The 21,388-nt window shown below is 47.1% G+C and overlaps 1 protein-coding gene across 3 annotated transcripts in view; it reads left to right on the forward strand.

Moving 5' to 3' along the window:
- The window catches only part of LDAH (lipid droplet associated hydrolase), a 237,370-nt gene that overhangs the window by 80,026 nt on the left and 135,956 nt on the right, over positions 1-21,388 (forward strand). The window contains exon 1 of one of the 3 annotated variants that reach the window (XM_053285193.1): positions 19,844-20,036. The exons of 1 other annotated variant lie outside the window; for it this stretch is intronic. In XM_053285193.1, coding sequence (XP_053141168.1) covers positions 19,949-20,036 — 88 coding nt within the window. In that variant the 5' untranslated portion in view covers positions 19,844-19,948. Of the gene's footprint in view, positions 1-19,843; positions 20,037-20,105; positions 20,140-21,388 lie in introns of those variants that run through there. One more of the 3 variants, XM_053285195.1, reaches the window with a different exon arrangement.

Raw genomic sequence — 21,388 nt, forward strand, 5'->3', positions numbered from 1 at the left:
CAGTGGCCTTTTGTTGGGGATTATGGGAGTTGAAGTCGAATAATATCTGGGGACCCAACACTGAGAATCCCTGGTCTAGAATGCCACCAGTTTCACAGCTATCTCAGTTCTGTGTGCAGCACCAGCTATGGGTGGAAAATAGATAGATAGATAGATAGATAGATAGATAGATAGATAGATAGATAGATAGATGTACCTGTTGCTAATCCCATGTGTGGCAGCTCTTGCGAGAGTTCACGAGCAGCTGCCCGGATAGCGACAGGAACGGGAGAGAAAACAGCGATGGCGGATGGTGGCAGGCAGGCCGGCATGTGGGAGGAGGAGGTGGGCTGGTGGGCTAGCAGAGACTGTGGGCCAGCAGGCGGAGGCGGTGGGCTGGTGGGCAGGAGGAGGAGGCTGTCGGGCGAGAGGAGGCAGGAGGAGCCAGCTGGCCGGCCAGCAGATGGGACGAGGTGGCGGGCCGGCAGGTGGGCAGAGGCGGCCAGCAGGAGGGATGGTGTCCAGGTGGGTAGCTGCCCAGTCGGCGGGAAAAGTAAGCACCGGTGGGCAGAAAACGCCATGGCGGCAGGTGGGTGGGGGGAGAGGAAATGGCTGTGGTAAACTAGAGGCGCAGATGCCCTGCACCCATCCCAGCTAGTAACAACTAAGGCTTCCCATTACAAGAGTCCTATATCAAAGAAAAACCACATGGCTCTGTGGTCGCCAGGAGTTAACACTGACTTGATGGCATAACCTTTACTTTATATCTCAAATATCTGTGTGGCCCAAAGATAGATAGCACCCTGGGCATGAAGGACTTTGATTCTCTCCCCCCAGTTTTGTTAATCAGTGCTGCTACTTCCCCCCACCCCAGCTCATTGCAGACTGTGGGGCGCTTCTCACGATCAGCAGAGGCTAGCCCGATTTTTGGTGACCGTAAGAACCACCGGGCTCGCAGCCAAGCCTGGTGGTTCTGGAGCGGGTAACCTGCTCGAGAACCTCTGGTAAAAAGCAGGTTTGCGGAGCGAGCGCTCCAGCAAACCTGCTTTTTACGATCGTGAGTAGCAGTGGCGTGCCTTCGTGCCACGCCTACTTATGAGTAGACCTCTGGCCGGGAGGCTTAAAAGCAGCCTCCCGGCTCAGGGGTCTCCCCAGTATGCCCTGCGCAGTCGCGCAGGGCATACTGGGGCTTGCAGGGGCCACGTGGCCCCCATTCCCCGCCGGCTCCGTCTCGGAGCCGGCCATCGTGTGGGCAGCCAATCCAGCTGCCCAGGGCTCCCTGCTCGCTGGTGAGTGGGGAGAGCGGGCTTAGCCTGCTCTTCCCACTCACCAGGAGAAACCGGGTCTCACTGATCGTGAGACCTGTTCCTATATTTAACAAACAGTGAGCCACCCAGCTCAGTTCAGCACCCCTTTCAGGTAGATGCCCTGGTGACTGCCCACCTTGGCTACCCCAACGCCAGCCCTGGGCGGTGTAGGAGAGGAAATTTTAACAACTGCAACTTGCAGTATCATAGAGCTGCTGCCGCCATGAGGGGAAAAAAACCCACACCAATTCCATAGTTGAACAAGAGTCCTATCCTTTTTTGTATTTGATTACCTGAAGAGACTAAACCAGACTGTGAGGCAAGCCACATTGCTTCCAAGAGAATTTAGGAGTAGCATAGGTAGGATTGCAGGAATGAGTGAAATTTTATGCACACTTACACAGGAGTAAGCATAGGATGGGGATATATGAGTGTTTTTACCTTTCACAAAGGTGCCTTCCCCCCCATTTCCAACATCTGTAATGCTAATGAAAACGTTAACATTAGTCGGAAGGTACATGCCATGTTAAAATATCTCTTCTCCTTTCTATCTTGCATCAACAATATTCACATATGCACAGAAGTGGCTCAAAGAAGTCTTTCAGTCTCAGGCAAGCATTCCTTTGCCTCTCATAGCTGTCCCATTCAAGCCAGGGAACAAAGAGCTTAACAACCCTGCTTAAGCTTGAGAACAAGGCAGTGAAGACCATTTGGGGACTGCATGATGTCTGAAAGGATAGGCAAAAGATAAAACTTTAATAAACAAGTACAGCAGCAAACCTGTCAGCATTTGAAAGGCTCAGCAAAGAGGGTTAGTTTCCCGCACCCCAGCCCCTCATCCAGATCTAGAATCCATTCTTTGAATAAAAAGTAGACCAGCTACATCATTTGTTCCAAAAAGAATCATTCACACCAGAGATGCATTGATCTCTGATTCTAACACACCACACATCAAATCAATTAAGTACAAGGAAAAATTGTGGTTTATTAAGAAAAGAGATCTAGGAACTCAAGGGTGAGGTGAGGAGGGAGAGGAAAAAATGATTTTACAGCAAGAAAACATAAATTGTAAAATTAGCTTATACTTGGCAACATGATTTTAAAAACACCTGGTCAGTGGACAGACTCAGGGTTGGTTCAGATGATACAGCCCCCTGGCACACATAATTATGAAGGGGATGTGCCAGAGTACACCCATCAGGACATCCTTTGTGGACACTCCAATGCCCTCTTGGCACATCTCTCGGTACATGCGGGGGGGGGGGGCTATTCATCTGAATGGTCGCTATACACACACTCCAGATACTTGTTTAAACAAGTACTTGTAGTATATGTCTAGAGGCTTTTCCAATGAACACCCCACACAATAAAGAGATGCTTTGGGAGGGTATTGGGGCATCTGCGGAGGACATTCTGATGGGTGTGCTCTCAGCATTTCCTTTCCTAAGCGTGTGTGATGGGGGCTGTGTCATTTGAACAAGCCCCCAGCAGTGAGTCAGTGGATGGAGCCAAAGCAGGTTTTGATTGCTCAAGGGTGCAGTCAGACAGTTTTTGGTAGGTCAGGGACTGGGTCAGAGTGTGGGGACAATCAAAAAGCATAAACCCCGCCAGCTCAAATACCTAGAGGCACTTCACACAACACATGTGAAGCGCCTGAAGAGGTTTTGTGGGGAGAGTGGGCTTAGCCCGCTCTCTCTGCAGATGAGCAGCTACTCGTAGCTGGACAGCCAGATTGGCCACCCACACGACTACCAAATCCGTCATGAAGCTGACAGGGGCTGTGGGGATCGGGGGCCGCATGGCCCCTGAAAGTTCCAGGATGTCCCGCACGAGTGCGTGGGACATCCTGGAGAGAACCCCGAGCCCAGGATGCTGCTTGCAGCTTCCCAGCCAGGGGTCTACTCATGTGTCGCCATGTGCCACACAATCAACAGAATGAGGTTAATGGAGTGCTCACTCCGTTAACCTCATTTAAGGGGAGGGTGGTTTAGGCGGGCTAGCCGCCTTGGGAGCACCAGGCTTGCCTGCGAGCCCGGTGTTTCCCACAACCTTAGCCCACTTTCCATTGATCATGGGAATAGCTTCCTAGTTTATTAAACAAAATACTTACTACCAACTCAGAAACAAAAAATACCAAATGAGCAGGTAAAATACCTGGCAATTGCCAGTTCTTCATAATTGGATGAGGGAGAATAAACTGAAGCTGAATCCAGATAAGATGAAGGTACTTATTGTGCGGGGTCAGAACTCTAGAGACAATTTTGATCTGCCTGTTCTAGATGGGGTCACACTTCCCCAAAAGGAACAGGTTTGCAGTCTGGGAGTACTTCTGGATACACACCTCTCCCTGGTTTCTCAGGTTGAGGCGGTGGCTAGGGGTGCTTTCTATCAGCTTTGGCTGATACACCAGCTGCGCCTGTTTCTTGAGATCAATAACCTCAAAACAGTGGTACATTTGTTGGTAACCTCCAGACTGGAATTCTGTAATGCGCTCTATGTGAGGCTGCCTTAGTACATAGTCCAGAAACTTCAGTTGGTTCAGAATGCGGCAGCCAGGTTGGTCTCTGGGTAATCTCGGAGAGACCACATTACTCTGTTGATGGAGCTACACTGGCTGCCAATAGGTTTCCGGGCAAAATACAAAGTACTAGTTATAACTTACAAAGCCCTTAACGGCTTAGGCCCTGGGTATTTAAGAGAATGTCTTCTTCAGTACAAGCCTCACCACCCATTGAGGTCATCTGAGGAGGTCCATCTCCAGTTGCCACCAACTCATTTGGTGGCTACACAGAGATGAGCCTTCTCAGCTGCTGCCCCAAGATTATGGAATGTGCTCCCTAACAAGATATGAGCCTCCCCATCTCTGGCAATTTTCAAGAAACTACTGAAAACGCCAAGCTTTCTCAGCTTCTAAAAACTTGTTTTTAAATTGTTTTGGCTATTTAATTGGTGTTTTATGATGTTTTAATTGTTAATTATTATTTTATGTAGTTTATAATTTTTGTTTTGTTAATTGATTTTAATGGTGTTTTAATGTAAACCACCCTGAGCCTTCTGGAAGGGCGGTATAAATTTTTTATTAATACATAATAATAATAATAATAAGAAGAAGAAGAAGAAGAAGAAGAAGAAGAAGAAGTCATCAGAAATCGAATCACTGCTAAACACTGTCCGTATATTCAGTAGCGATATAGCAATGGAGTTTGGACTAGACAAGTGTGCTGCATTAATAATGAACAGAGGGAAAATAACAAAAACAGAAGGAATAGAACTGCCCAATGGAAGCAAGATCAAGAACCTGGAAGAGAAAGAACATTACAAATACCTGGGCATTCTCCAGGCTGATAACATCTCACACACTGAAGTTAAAAGAAAAATGGGAAGTGAATACATCAGGAGAGTTAGAAAAATCCTCAAGTCCAAACTCAATGGCGGGAACACCATACGAGCCATAAACACCTGGGCTATACCTGTTATCAGATACACTGCAGGAATAATAGACTGGACCCAGGCAGAGCTAGAGATGCTAGATCGTAAGACCAGGAAAATCATGACCATCAATCATGCTCTGCACCCCCGCAGTAATGTCGATAGGCTATACCTCCCTCGCAGCTCAGGTGGAAGAGGAATGCTGTAAGTCCATCAAACAGTAGAGGAGGAGAAAAGAGGCCTTGGAGAATATATCAAGGACAGTGAAGAAGATGCACTTCAAATGGTCAAGAATGCGAAACTATTCAACACCAATGAAACAAAGCAGGCCTACAAGAAAGAAGTCAAGAACTGAGCAGAAAAATGGAGAAATAAGCCACTACATCGTCAATATTTGCACAATTTAACTGGAAAATCAGACATCAAGACCTTGCAATGGCTTAAGAATGGCAACTTGAAGAAAGAAACAGAGGGTTTAATACTGGCTGCACAAGAACAGGCACTAAGAACAAATGTAATAAGAGCAAAAGTTGAAAAATCCACAACAAACAGCAAGTGCCACCTTTGTAAAGAAGCAGATGAAACCGTGGACCACCTAATCAGCTGTTGTAAAAAGATCGCACAGACTGACTACAAACAAAGGCATGACAAGGTAGCAGGGATGATACACTGGAACATCAGCAAAAAATACAAGCTACCTGTAGCCAAAGATTGGTGGGCCCGTAAAATTGAAAAAGTGGCAGGAAATGAAGATGTAAAAATATTATGGGACTTCCAACTACAAACAGACAAACATGTGCCACACAATACACCAGATATAACTGTAGTCGAGAAGAAAGAAAAACAAGTCAAAATAATCGACATAGCAATACCAGGGGATAGCAGAATAGAAGAAAAAGAAATAGAAAAAATCACCAAATACAAAGATCTACAAATTGAAATTGAAAGGCTGTGGCAGAAAAAGACCAAAATAATCCCAGTGGTAATTGGCGCCCTGGGTGCAGTTCCAAAAGACCTTGAAGAGCACCTCAGCACCATAGGGGCCACAGAAATCACCATCAGCCAATTACAAAAAGCAGCTTTACTGGGAACAGCCTATATTCTGCAACGATATCTATAACAACAGCAACAACATTGACAATAAAATTCAGCCATCCCAGGTCCTTGGGAGGGACTCGATGTCTGGATAAAACAAACCAGTCAATAACACCTGTCTGACTGTGTAAAATAATAACAATAATAGAAATAATTTTATCTTTAAGCGAAAACATCTTCCATTTCTTGAAATCAGTATAATCACTCCTGCATGTTTTCTCCCCAGCCAGGGAACCAAATATGCTCCTTGGTTTACCACAGTGCTATGAGCAATGAGATGGCAGGCTAGACAATACCAGGGGAGAAAGACTCAAGCCAAGTCCAACAAAACACAGGTTAGAGCCCAGTGTTGGGTCTACTCTGTGGTGACAATGGCAGTGAAAACAGCATACTTTTCTGCCACCACAGTTTCTTCTGAAAGCCATCCAGTGGAGCTTTTTTCAGGAGGTCCATGGACTTTTGCATTTGAGTCTATTCAGGCCAAACTGTTAGAACTGTTGGTTTTATTTATGTATGTATTATTTCTCTATGTAAATCGCTTTGGAAACTTTTGTTGAAAAGTGGTATATAAATATTTGTAGTAGTTGTATTAGTAGAAGTGAGAATGCTAAAGCATTGGTTTTAGCACCACAGTAACCTCTTCTGACCACTAGAGGCATGGTAAGATCTTGGTCAGTTAAGAGTCAATTAGAATTGTTCAGTTATTTTAGTTTCTTAATAAATCTTGGTTTTTTGAATTCAATCTACTGTCTCCAGATAATCTTTTGGGCTGAACTACTTTACCACCAGAACACACTCTGCTATGTGAGGGCCAATCAGTTATTCTTCTCACACCCCTCAATACAAACTACATGCTTGGGGTTTTCCAGGCAGAACCAGGACTTTTGGGTCCAAACTGGGGATATTAGAAACAAACAAACAAACAAACAAACAAAGCATTTTGAAATGGAATGTGAGAAAAAGGTTGGCATGTGTCGTCGTCCCCCCGTACCCCTCCCCCCCAATACTGTTACAATAGGGCTGAACAGGTCTTTGAGAGAATCAATCACCTGGGGATACCCTGATGGAAAATAATCACAACATCAACTAAATTTGGTATGCATATGCTAACATGCTCCTGCTGGATTAAATGAAATTCCTCAACCAGAGCATGGACATGGTTTCCTACTACTGATTGAATTAGCTCTGGAGACTAGAGGTGCATGATTAAATCAAATCTTGAGAACCAGCATCACACCCAGGGTAGCCTCTACCCCAGGTGATTCAGCCAATCTGAACCTCCCAAAACAATAGAACTGAGCCCAAGAATCAGAAGATAGCTTCATCGCTGACCCTCTGCAACAATAGATTAGAAAATTAATCTCTCCTTCCCCATCCCTCTGAACAGCAGTAGAGTGGAAGATAATCATTTATTTTGTTATCCATTCAACTTGAAAAGTGCCCCCACCCCCGAGCTAGTATTTTGTACAGCAACGGATCCATATAGTTTGTTTGTTAAGCAATTAACGAATTGCTTAATTTGTTAAGCAATACACAGATTCAATCACTTGCATCAAACATAATTTGTACTCTGTGCTATAAGGAGTTGTCAGGAAAGCAATGCATTGACATTATGTGTCCATATGTGCAGGTATTTATATGCATGTGAATTGGAAAACTGTTCCTGCCTCCAGCAGTTATCCTTGGCAATTTGGAATGGATGCATGTGAATCTCGCCCTTGATCAAAAGCAGGTCTCTGCAAATGCAAGTTTGAAAAATAGCAGCCCGTTCATTTTTTGTTCATGTATTTCACATTTCACAATATTTTTTCTCATAAACAGATTTTATCGGAAAAATATCAAAGCTTGAAGTCTCATGTGAGCTTATTCATTTGAAAAAGTATTTAATTTATTCAAAAGATGCATATGCCACCGTTCTTCATATATGAAGAAAGGTGGTTTACAACAAAATTTGTTAAAAAAAAACCCCAAACACAATATGTTTTGTGCCTTCATCTAATATTTAGAGAACTGTAATCACATCTACGTCAGGTTCAGGTTTCTTCCTTCACAATGAAGTATACAAAATAATCACTCCTTTCCCCTTAATGTATCCTTTTCCTATTTTGAATTTCTGAATTCTGGTCTTGAAAAAACTTTGGCTTCCTGCAGTTCCTGTTCTTTCAGTAATCAGTGTCAAAGTTACACTGGAAAAGTTATGAAGCAACAGCTCCTTCAAGTCATCTTTCCACCGGCACTGCATTTTCGACTTCATCATTTTCAAATATAGGTATACCCATCTGTTTTCAAATAAGCTTGGTTTGATCCTGCTTTTCTTATGTACTTTATAGAGCTTCACAATACATACACCAAGGTTTTCTAATTTCCTTATTCCTCTGCCTTTAATAAAAAGAGGAAATATAGTTAATCAATCATGGCGGACACGTCTGCTAGTCTTGATGGCCACTATTTTTTTTATTCCCTTGCCTTAGAAGGTTTGTCAATGCAGTGAACAGGAAGTAGAGTCTGTGCAGCATGTCCTTCTATTTTGTAACTTTTATACTGAAGCTCGCCAGCAATTGATCACTTTTATTTTGACTATGTTACTTGTTAGACTTACCCAATTTTATATTAAATATATATTAATAGATACTAGCTTAACCCACACAGAGCATCTGCATGCTAGTATTTGATTGCTTCCTTCACCCACTGCCACAGCCCCTCTCACCTCAGTGATCTCTCCACCCTCACCTGAGCTGCATGCCTGCTCCTCCTGCATAATGTAGCTTCCATCCCCCTCACCCTTCTTGGTTAATCCTCCATCCCGTTACTCCATCCCGCTCACCCCTCTTGGTCACAGCTAAAGCATTGCTGGTGCCTTTTGGCCAAGCTGCAGCCCCCTATCCCCAGAGACCTCCCCACCCTCATCCAAGCTCCCTCCTGCTCCTCCACGAGCCGCAGTCGCAGTTGACAGGGCCCTTCCCCGCTGCTGCCGCCACCACTATGGCTGTTTGTTCCTCTCAGGCCGCTGAAAGGCCCGGGCCCATCACTTGCCTACCTCTCTCCTTCTGCCAATGGCCTCAGTAGCCCCAAACAGAAGCAGTGGTTGACTGAGCCCTTCCTTGCTGCCAATAGGCACCGCCATGGCTGCTTGTTCCCCTCAGGCCGCTGACAGGCTCGGGCCCATCCCTTGCTCTTCCTTCTTTCTCTCTTCCCCTCCCTTCTTTTTCTCTCTTTCTCTCTCCTCTACTCGCTCTTCCCGTCTTTCTTCCCCTTCCTTCTTTCTTTCTTTCTTTCTTTCTCTCTCTCCCTCCCTGAGTTAACATATCTTGTTCATCTTGTTTCCTCATCTAATTCACACAACAGCACCCTCCTTCTCCTGAAGGGGCTCTTTCCTCCCTCACGAGCCCTCTCTTTGCAGACCCCTGCCCACTACACTTCTATATATAGATTTCTTTCCTCTACAATCAAGAACATCTTCCAACCAGTAACAGTTGCATTCCAACTGACCTTAAGCACCACAGGATCTCCTCCTCCCTATCTGCATATGGAATCCCCATTGCCCAATCACCACGGTGCCACAGGCTCCTTCTCCTTATCTGCATATGGAATCTTCACTGCCTAATCACTATGGTGCTTCTGCTTGTGAACTCTTGCAAGAGCTGCCACACACAGGAAAAGCCACAGGTACGCCTTAGATAATTATATAGAGAGATAATTTTTAGGGTGACCTTAGCAGTCGTTAAAAAATATTTTGGTATCTTGGACTACCGATATCATAAAAACATAAGAACAGACATGCTGGATCAGGCCCAATGCCTATCTAGTCCAACCGTGGCCCATCAGATGCCTCTGAGAAGCTCACAGGCAGGGGGTGAGGGCTTGCCCTCTCTCCTGATGCTGCCCCCTTGCAACTGGTATTTAATGTCATCTTGCCTCTGAGGTTAGAGGTGGCCTATAGCCACCAGACTAGTAGCCATTGATAGACCTGTCTTCCATGACTTTGTCTAAGCCCCTTTTAAAACCATCCAATCTGGCGGACATCACCATATCCAGTGGCAGAGAATTCCATAGGTTAACCATACGTTGTGTGAAAAAGTACTACCTTTTGTCAGTCCTGAATTTCCTGACCTTCAGTTTCATGGGTGGTTCTAGTATTGTGAGAGAGGATGAAAAATTTATCCCTGTCTACAATTTCTACTCCATGCATAATTTTATATACCTCTATCAAGTCTCTCCATAGTCGCCTTTTTTCCCAAACTAAAAAGCCACAGATGCTGTAGCCTTGCCTCATAACAAAGATGAATGGGGATTTGAACTTGGATTTCCCCAGTTTAGTCCAGCACTCTAATCACTGTACCGCTCTGGATCAGAGTTCTTTCTTGTTGATATTTATTATTAGTAGTATTTTTTTAAATAATCGGGCAGGCAGAGCTGCCCTGGTGACTCAGAATACATTTACTCTCCACAGAAGCAGCCTTATGTAGCGGGTCTCTCCTTTACTTGTGGCTTGTACAGTTCTTTCCTTCTGTGTGGGTGCTTGTGTTTCGATCCTACCACGTTAGATACAAATCTACATACTACTGTAGTCCTGTTAAGCACTATAAAGCAAATGATGTTTTCCACATTTCTCTGTATCTCTGCTGATGAGCAATTGAAAATTGTATGCCTCTGCGTGTATCTGTATTTTGATTCCACTCATTAGCTACAAATCTACTCTTTGCCAGTTATTGCTAAAGCACCTGCCTAGTTCTGGCTCCACCTCTGCAGCTTTCCACAATTGGCTCCACCTTGTGCTACCTGTGGCTTCACTCATCACCTGCCCTGCCAGCCGCCCCCAACCCTGCCCAATCCCAGGAAGGAACCACCAGCTACCGCTGTTCTGACAAAGTCCACTTTGCCTCCCAAAAAATATGTTCTTGAGAATTGCACAACCCTCATGGACATATTTTTGGGAGGCACAGTGGGTGAGGCACAGACTAACTAAGATGCAACTTATCAGTTAACACTGCAGCTTTGCTGAACAGGAAGCAACTAGAGGCAGAAGCTGCAAAGACAACACTTCTAATTAAAGTTGCTAGGAACCAGTGCTGAGTGGACACTTCTGAGTGACTGTTATAACCAGATCTTGATCGTGCAGATGGCATTGCCAGATTAGAGGGCACTATATTAAGTGCCATGTAGGACCACCTTTTTAACTTTACTTTGTGCTGATACCAAAAAAGCAATGCCTCAGCCGTGCTAAAGCACCTCCTTAATCTGTAAGCTATCCTACAAGTATGAGTAAAAGCAAGCCAACACGGGCAACAGTCTAACTTGAAAACAATACAGTGTACATACACAGAATATGTAGCTGTTTTTAATAGGGGAAAGAAAGAAAGGCACAAAATAGCAATTGTAAAAGCACTGAAGCAATGGAAACCCACATTGTACAATACAGTCATGGCCGTGAAGTCGGAAGCAGAAAGCCGGAAATTAGAGAGTTACACAACAGGACGTTGGCACCAGATGAGGATAAAATGTGGACTCCTAGTGCCAATCAGTTTCATGTATATGACTGCAGTAAACAACAACAAACAAAAGGAAATGGAAGGAACAGCGCAAACTTGGAAGAAACATAACCACCAAATTCCCATCTACTGCTTTTCCACATTACAAGACAGGATCTGGAAAATCCCTCTTGAAACGCTGCATGCAAAAACTGGCTGTCAGCTATGACCATGTCTTGTAACATTAGGGCTGCAGCCCTCTGCAGTCTTACTTGGGAGGTTGTGGTAATTATTGTTTAGTCTCATTCTTCTTGCCCCAGAAAAGATAATTTTCAGAGAGGGTGGAGCCAGGCAGACGGCTTGCTTCTCTTCAGACTCTCAAACGTCCAGCTCCAACTGGCCCAACATTTCTGCCAGAACATTCCTCTCTGATGCTTGGGTAATGAGCATGCACAACCAACATTCTCGAGTAGTTTAGTGGGGCTAGTATGAGGTGAACCCTCCCCCCAATATCTTTCTGTAAGAGCAGGCAGGGTCTCTGGGTAGAGATCCTCTCCTATCTTGCTTTCTTCCCTTTTAGGCTCCCAGGGTGTCCACAAACAGAGGGAGTGATGTAAAGCAATGCACACACACATATAGATTTGGCTTTGTTTCAGTTGGGCTTAAAGGGTTTAGCCAAAGCCTGCATAGAAAATGTCGGTTTTGAGTTTGCATGAAGGAAAAGAGTGATGGCACCATGGAGGTGGTTTTTTGGGGGGCAGGGGGAGCTAAGTAAACACACTTAGGATTGGGTTAATTAAAAAAAAATACATTTCCAGTTAATATATGGGAATATAAATTTGCTATTTGCATTGTTAATACTTAGCTCACTCAGTACAACACACAGGCAACATTCATGCTACATGAAACTGCTGCTGCTACTACTGCTACTACTACAGATGAACCCCATTATCTTCAGGGATTCTGTTCTCCACTACAACTGTGGATAACAGAACCGTGGCTAACTGGGCATTGTGGCAATGGGAATGGGAGGGGAGTTAGGTTCCTGGAGGCTGGAAATGGGCAAAAAGGCCCCCCAAATGCAGAAAAAAAGCAAAAGTGCCCTACCATGCTCCATGGGTCTCCAGCTGTCCAGGAATGACTCTGCCTCCCCATCAACAAATTCCCAATTTCCCCCACAAAAAATGGGGCGATGCTTTTTTAAAAACCAAATGAGCCACAAAATGGCTCCTTTTCACAAAATGGGGGCTGGAAAAGACCTCAGAGGTCATTTCCAGCCATCTTGAAACCGTGGATAAATGGGTTTTAACCCATTTGTACCTGCGGATAGTGAGGTTGGGTAGCAATTAGGAGACCGTGGATACGCAGAACTGCAAATAGCTGTACCGCAATTAATGAGGTTGACCTGTACTATTACTACTATTAAAATAAAGTTGTCCCATCAAGTCAGTGTCGACTCCTGGAGCCCACAGAGCTATGTGGCTTTCTTAGGTAAAATACAGGAGGAGTTTACCATTGACTTCTCCCACGCAGTATGAGATGATGCCTTTCAGCATCTTCCTATATCGCTGCTGCCCGATACAGGTGTTTCCCATAGTCTGGGAAACATACCAGCGGGGATTTGAAACAACAACCTCTTGCTTGCTAGGCAAGTTACTTCCTACTACTTTGGAAATGGAACTTTGAACTATTTTTGAAAGATTACAAGCAAAAATGTTACTTACATGATCATTTACACAGTACAGATGTTAAACTCCAGTATTTCTATAAACACAAGTACAATGTGTAATCTAAAGGCATTTGGCCAAATGGCATCCCAGGCTGCCCTTTGAATTATTGTGTAAGGAGACTGGAATGGTCTGCCCGAGACGGCTACTGGACCCAATAGGATTCCAAAAAGCCTTGGAGGATTTTAATGCTGGTCCTGCCAGTTATTCTGTCAATGCCCTGGTAGGAACCTGAAATAGGGAACTCACCAGGGCAGTAGACACAATCGCTCCTAAGCGTCCTTTCCAACTTTAAAAGTGACCCCTTGTTATACAGAGGAATTGCAGGGTCTGAAGCAGCAAGGTAGGTGACTGGAGCACGAGTGAAGGAGAATTCAGCTCGAAATTGACAGGACACAGCATAGAGCCCATTTGAAGGTTTATGCAGAAGAGACCAGGGCTGCGAAAAAACAATTCTGGTTTGCACGCATTGCTTCTGCAGGTTCACATTCCGCAGAGCTGTCCTGGGTTGTGAGGAGTTTGATTCAGGCTCCTTCCATTTCAAACCAGTCCCCAGAGACTATGTTCTGCTGCTGTGATGCTTTTAATGGGTTCTTTGTGGACAAAATCTCCTGTATTTGGGCCAACTTGGATTCCACTATTTCTTCATAGCCTATGAAGGGGGTGTCCAGCAATCCCTCTTGCAGTATTAGATTGGATCAGTTTCAATATGTGATGCCTGAGGACGTGGACAAGCTGCTTGGGGCAATGCGGTCTACCACTTATTCTCTGGATCCTTGCCCAACTTGGCTGCTTCTATCTAGCAAGGAAATTATTGGGGATGGTCTAATTAATATCATTAATTCATTGCTGAGGGAGGGTAGGATGCCTCCTTCCTAGGGTTGTGCGTTTTGTTTTGTTTTCTGTTTTGTTTTTGGCCCGAATCTGAAACACCCCCATTTTGTTCTTTGTTCGAAATCAGCCAATCCGAAACACCCCAATTTTGTTCTTTGTTCAAAATTGCAAAATCCGAATCCAAAATGTTTTGGATTTTGAAAAATGGCCCCGGGGGAAAACTAGTGAGTGGGGGTGGTAGTGCCCAATGGGTGGAAACTAACACCCAAATTTCAGAGGAATTGGGCAAAGGGCTGATTTTTGGTGACTTTTTGAAGTATAGGATTTTTCCCATAGGGAAGAATGGCGGTTTCAGCAAAAGTATAGCTTCATGTTGGGGGAAAGGGGTGGCCCAGAGCAGAGTAGGGTGGGTGGTAGTGTGCAGTGGGGGCAAGGAAGCTGCTAGAATTATTTCAAAGGAATTGGGCAGAGGGCTGATTTTTAAAGATGTAATGGAGTTTGCGCGTCTGTAAAGTTCTTCTCCATAGGGAATGATGGACCTCCATAATTCCTGCCCCATAACTGCACTTGGGGGACACCAGGATAGCCCAGAGCGAGTGGTGGTGGTATAGAGCACATAGGGTGCCAACCACCCCCATGGGTTGCTAACCCATGGGGCACTGTGTTCTGTTGTTTCTGAGATGAGTAGATTCAGATTCTCTGGTAGCATATGAGAGTGGATTCATGGTTTGTCATTGAAAATCTCATATGCTACCAGAGAATCTATACTCAGAACACCTCAGAAACAACAGAACCCAGCACCCCATGGGTTAGCAACCCATGGGGGTGGTTGGCACCCTGTGTGCACTACACTACCACTTGCTCCCGGCTACCCCAGTGCCCCCCAGGTGGAGTTATGGGTCTTCTGAAACTTCCATTATTCCCTGGGGGGGGGACCTTAAAGAAGCGTAAACTTCAATAATTCCTAAGAAATCAGCCCTTTGCCCTGTTCCTTTGGAATAGGGCAAGTGGCAGGCATCCCTTGGGGCACTGCCACCCAAACCACTGTTATGCCCCTCAGGCCCCCTTTATGCCCCGAATCTGCCCCAAAGACATGTCAACTTCAGAAATGCTTTAAAAATCAGCCCTTTTCCCAATTCCTTTGGAATCTGGGTGGCAGCAGGCACCCATTGGGGCACTACTACCTGAACCACTCTTCTGCCCCCAAAGCCCCCTTTCTGCCCCAAATCCACCCCAAATAACATCAACATCACACATCAACAACAGCAGAGCTTTGGAAAAAATCAGGCAGATTTCCAAAGGTGATGCACATGCACATCCCCCCACCCCCGAAATACAATTGATCTACACACACAGTGTGAAACAACAACAATAAAATGCACACTGCCCCACTAGCCAATGAGGGTAAAATTTACCCTTAAATTTGCTTAAAAGAAATAAGGAGGCAATTGCCAGCAGATCAGCCCATGCTTTTGCTTGCCAATCTGCGAGCTGGAAGGGCTGGAAATTCAAACAGATGTCAAAACTCAAAATGGAGACTGAAGGAGAAAGACATTTTGCGATTGCAAAATGGAGTTCCAAAACAGCCGAAACAACAAAACATTTTGTATCCGAAACAGGGATGTTTTGTTTTGGCTACAAAATTTTCTGTTTTGAGCATTGGGTGTTTTGTTTTGGCTACAAAACAGCCGAAACGGCCTGTTTTGTGCACAAAACGTTTTGTATCAGAAACGAAACGCACATCCCTACTCCTTCCCTAGATCCCTCAGTGATAGTGTTGGAGATGAACTTCCAGTGCATTGACCTTTTGCACCAACTGTCCTAATGATCACTAGGGGCATTGGGAGTAGAGACAGTGAGTAAGGGTCTCCCTATTGTTAAGGACCAGGCCTGATTTATATATTAAATATGCTCATTAGCTAGTATACAAAATTAGGTCTGGCTCATAGTGTCACCAAGTGACCAAGTTCTTTTATATGGTGACCATGTATGATCTGGGCGCATGGAAGAAAGGAGATCAAACCAATCAATGGATTCAATGGGCTTTATTGATTCAACGGGCTTTATTGAGTATAAAAGAATAACAACATAATCTAGCAGAAAGCAGAACACTCTTATCAATATTACTAACAGTATCTAAACAGAACATCCTAGCCAGTACCAATATTCAGCGTGTTCCTAACTACCATATGTGTGTGCATTAAATCTTCCTAGAGCCTAATACAATTCAGATACAGGCAGAAAAGAAGTGGGGGAGGAAGGCTGAGGGCTGGCATGGTTTGGGGGAGATCAGGAGTTAGTAGGGGGAGAGGGGAAGGGAGCAGGAGAAGGGGAAGGGATGAGGGGATTCCAGGCTTGTAGGAGCAGCATATTTACCAGGATCAGAGACCTGAGAACGGAGATCTTTTCAGCTTGAAGGAGCGAGGCACTTGGCAGGAGACAGGAGTGTTTGCAGTTGCTCAGATCATGGCTGAGAGCCAGAGCATCATGGCTGGGGAGTCTTGACCTCTCACTGCGTAGTAGAAGTCACAGACAGCTCCAGTCCATGAACAGAGTTCCTGCTGTTGCCCCGCGGCTTAGCAGCAAACTCTGGCATGGCGTGTGAGCAGATTGCCCGTAGGCACAGAACTGCTGTAGGAGACAGTTCCTGTCCATGGACAGAGTTCCTGCCTCTAGCCCTGCGGCTTAGCAGCAAACTCTGGCATTGCTGTGAGCAAATCTTGCTGTAGGCACAAGATTGCTGACTCTCTGTCTAGTAGCCTCCTTCTTATAGTGTATTTTCCTTTGATCTTTCATAGAACCTATTCAAATCTCATCTTTTCCTGGGTCTCCTCTTGAGCCAATCGGACGAACGGCTCGTAGGTTATCGGCCCGCCCAGCAGCCGCTGAGCTCCGAACCTGGCGGAAGAGCCGGTGTGAGCAGCTTCTTTTTCTTCCCTCTGCTTAGCTTAGTACGGGTTATGGCTTCCGCCCGATCTAGGAGAGCTACCATGCCTGTCTCAGCCTCCGAAAAGCTGGTAGCGGGCTCCGAGCAACAACAGGAGGGAGGTACGTACTGGAAGGGGACCCGCTGGGTTCCACTCGCATTTCCCTTGGCGGTGGCTGGAGTGGTCGTTCTGTTCCTCATGCTCAACCCACCTCGCCTTTGAAGGTTTAAAAATAATAATAACTTTCCTTCCGGCTACTCTTTCTTTCTCCTTTCTTTCCTTCATCTGCCCTTAACAAGTAATAACTGCTACCAGCACACTGCAACGAGGAGGCAGCCTGGGAGAAGCTCCTCCGCCTGGAAGTAAAGCCCAAAGGGCAAGTAACAGCCTGCTCAGCCATTGGCTAGGTGGACTTGGTACTGCTTCAGGGGTACAGCCTTGTCGCTGCTTTCCTTTTTCCTTGCCCACGGTGGGGGGGGGGGACTTATATCTTCTATCTCCCCACTCCACACACACACCCCTTCTGCTGGATGGGGGAGAAGAAGCGTCACGTTTTGACTTCTGTTTTCATGCAGGTGTGAGAGAGCATGGTGTGAGAGAGCATTGCAGGTGTGAGAGAGCATTGTAAGTGAGCACAATTTGTGACACTGCACAGCACTTCATAGTATCTCTGTTAAGGCATCAACCTTAGGTTCCAATTTCCTGGCATTGTGGAACTTGAGCCAGACTGAGATAGCCTTAACTCCGGTCAAACCAGCAGGGTTGTTTTTGTTTTTTACCATTGAATAAAGCTTAATAAATTAGGAGTGTTATACATTAGGAAGCTGAATTATTATTACTAGTGGGCCCAGGTGCAGAGCATCTGCACATCTAGTTGGGCCCAGCTGTTGTCCCCCCCCGGCATGCCCGGCTTTTGGGATGGGCGGCCAGCCAACCGGCCGCTTCCCCCCCCCCACTGCCCACTTCTCAGCCCCTGCTTTCTGGCTTCCTCAGCCTCCCACCTCTTCCTCCTCCCAGCGGCCAGGCCAGGGCCTGCCACCACCTCATCCTCACCCCGGTGGCTGGGCTGGGCAGGCCAGGGCCAGGCTTTCCTGCCGCTGCCTCTTGCCTCCTCCTCCTGGTGGCCAGGCTAGGCTGGCCTGCCGCAGCCTCCACCAAGTGGCCAGGACAGGGCCCGCCACCGCCTCCTCCTCACCCCAGCGGGCAGGCCAGGGCCAGGCCATCCCGCTGCCACCTCCTCCTCCCCCCCCGGCTGGTGAGGCTTCGCCCGCTGGCCACCCGCCTGCTCAGGCCGGCGGGGCTTCACCCCAGAGGGCTAATGCGGCAGCGGGGGAACCGGGAGAGACACGGGCAGCAGCAGGGAACAACAACAAAAAAAAAACCGACGGGAAGAAAAGAGTAAAAAGACAGGCCCGGGGGGGGGGGGGGGGGACCGGGAGAGCAGAGACAGCAATGGCGGGAGTTAAAAACTGAAGCGGCAGCGGCGGAAACATAATGGCGTCAAAAAACAAAAGAAAGAGAGGCGGGGACCGGGAAGGGCAGAGGGGAGCTCTGGCTTTTCCTCCTCCTACTCTCGGCTGCCAAGACGCCGCCGGGAGGGACTCACCTCGGGTCTGCGAGGGGCGCTAAGCAGGCACTTTTCCAAGGCGGCGGCAGCAGCGGCTTCTGCAGGTGCTGCTGTCCCTGCTGCCCACGCCCCGAGTGCTGCTGGGCAACAGGCAAGCGGCACGCACCGTCTCCTGCTGCTGCCCGGGAACGTGTGGTCGCTCGCTGATGCCGCCTCAGCGCGGCCAAGCACACACACCCCTGGCAGGGGCCCGCCTTCCCAGGCCGCCAGCAGGACTACGAGCTTTCGGCTGCAAAGGTCGGCTAGCCCTCTTCCCGGCGGGAGAGCCCAGCAAGAGGCAAGGCACTCCGGGAAGGAAGGAAGGACCCAGCAGCAGCCGCCGCCACCAGGTGCAGCCGACAGCTCTGCCTCCTCCCTGATTTCACAGCGCCTCACCGCGGTCTTCCCACCCTGCGCAGTGAAGCAGGGGCTATTGCCACTGCTTCCTGCCGCTGCTCTCTCTCAGGAACCCATTCTTCGCTGTCAGTCAGAGGCACGCTGAACCGCAACCTGTTTACAATGACAAGGTTCCGCTTTGGCCCGTGGGAACGAAGTCTTCCTCAAGAGTAACTGAGAACATGTACAGAGTGCCCTTCCGCCTTCCCGTTGTGTAACCAAGTCCATGGCCTGCCCATTTTCCTGGGTGTGAGATTACAAGGTCAGGGTTCCTAGGGCAAGTGGCATAAAGGTGAGATTGAATCCCAAGACTTATCTTTGTAGAGAGTAACTTCTACACTGAACAGGAGGAGTAGGACAATAGAAAGATGGAAAGAAGGAAGGAGAGAAAAGAGAGAGAGGGGAGGGGAAAGGACAAAAGAAAGAAGGAGGGAGGGAGGGAAAGAAGGAAAGAGAGAAAAAAGGAAGGAAAGGAGGGCGAGAGGGAGGGAGAAGGAAGGAATAGAGAGAGAGAGAGAGAGAAGAAAGGAAGGAAAGAGGGAGAGAGAAAGAAAAAAGAAAGAAGGGAAGGGGAAGAGGGGGAAGAAAGGAAGGAAAGGAAAGAGAGGGAGAGAAAAGGAAGGAATGAAAGAGAGAGAGAGAGAGAAAGAAAAAAAAGGAAAGGAGGGCGAGAGAGGGAGAAGGAAGAAAGGGCGGGGGGAGGTGCTAGCGCCTGTTATTTTAACGGGCTAAAAAATACTAGTTTAACATAAAGCCAGAGGCTGAACAGCCACTAGCAGCTCTCCTTGGCTTTGTTGCCTGCCCACAGAGATAGAGTGGCCTTTCTCTCCTGGGCAAGACTCCATCAGAGTAAGCCCCAACCCCATGCAAGCTGCAGGAGAAACAGAAACGTAAACTCTTCACGTCATGGGAAGATGCGGGGGAAAGAAAAAGACAGACATTCAAAGCGCCGATGCCCGACCAATAGACTGGGACGCAGCCCGCCCCGCCCCCGTACTGTCCTCTCTCCCCGCATCCTCCTCCAATGGGCTGAGGTGGGATGGCTGCTCTCCTCTTGAGCCAATCGGACGAGCGGCTCGTAGGTTATCGGCCCGCCCAGCAGCCGCTGAGCTCCGAACCTGGCGGAAGAGCCGGTGTGAGCAGCTTCTTTTTCTTCCCTCTGCTTAGCTTAGTACGGGTTATGGCTTCCGCCCGATCTAGGAGAGCTACCATGCCTGTCTCAGCCTCCGAAAAGCTGGTAGCGGGCTCCGAGCAACAACAGGAGGGAGGTACGTACTGGAAGGGGACCCGCTGGGTTCCACTCGCATTTCCCTTGGCGGTGGCTGGAGTGGTCGTTCTGTTCCTCATGCTCAACCCACCTCGCCTTTGAAGGTTTAAAAATAACAATAACTTTCCTTCCGGCTACTCTTTCTTTCTCCTTTCTTTCCTTCATCTGCCCTTAACAGGTAATAACTGCTACCAGCACACTGCAACGAGGAGGCAGCCTGGGAGAAGCTCCTCCGCCTAGAAGTAAAGCCCAAAGGGCAAGTAACAGCCTGCTCAGCCTCTGGCTAGGTGGACTTGGTACCGCTTCAGGGGTACAGCCTTGTCGCTGCTTTCCTTTTTCCTTGCCCACGGTGGGGGGGGGGACTTATATCTTCTATCTCCCCACTCCACACACACACCCCTTCTGCTGGATGGGGGAGAAGAAGCGTCACGTTTTGACTTCTGTTTTCATGCAGGTGTGAGAGAGCATGGGGTTGGGAAAGATGGCAGATCACCTGACTCTGGGTGTGATTGCTTTGGAGCATTTCTCTGGTGTCTTGTATAATGCTGTTCCCCTTGGGTATAGCTGGATCCAATATTATCCAAACTTCTCTCTCTCTCTTTAAAGAGACACATCCCATAAGACACAGAACCTCACAAAGGTCTGGGCTCATGAAGGAGCATAAAGAAATATAACTGCCGCTCTTCTAGGGAAGGTATACATTGTAATGTTGATGTGTTTTGTGTAGAGGTAGGCTTCATCAGGGCTATACATTGATTTTATCTTCATGGTGAACTCGAAGACCCCCCCCCCTTTACATTTCTCACACACACACACACACCATGCATAGTCAACTTGTGGAACTCTCTGCCACAGGATGTGATGACTGCCAGCAGCCTAGATGACTATAAGAGGTGTTTAGATAAACTCACAGAGGACAAGTCTATCAATGGCTACTAGTCTGAGGGCTATAAGCCACCTCCAGCCGCAGAGGCAAGATGCCTCTAAATACTAGTTGCAAGGAAGAAACAATAGGAGAGAGAGCATGCCCTCAACTCTTGCCTGTGGGCTTCCCAAAGGCATCTGGTGAGCCACTGTGAAACATGATGCTGGACTAGATAGGCCTTGAACCTGATCCAGCAGGGCTGTTCTTACGTATATCCATTTCTCACTAAGAGGTGATGATGCTTCCATGGTTGGGCACTGTCAATTCTCCATGCAACCTCAGAAATATCCCTTTTCACAAATGCTTTTTTTTGAACATAAAGCCTTGATACACTTGACACACACACTTTTGTGATTATTTTGACTTTAAAATTTTGTGTTTACACATTTTCACCTGTTTGCCATGTGGGAAAGCAGGAGTATACATTT

The sequence above is a fragment of the Hemicordylus capensis genome, chromosome 1, assembly GCF_027244095.1.
Source record: "Hemicordylus capensis ecotype Gifberg chromosome 1, rHemCap1.1.pri, whole genome shotgun sequence".
NCBI classification, from domain to species: domain Eukaryota; kingdom Metazoa; phylum Chordata; class Lepidosauria; order Squamata; family Cordylidae; genus Hemicordylus; species Hemicordylus capensis.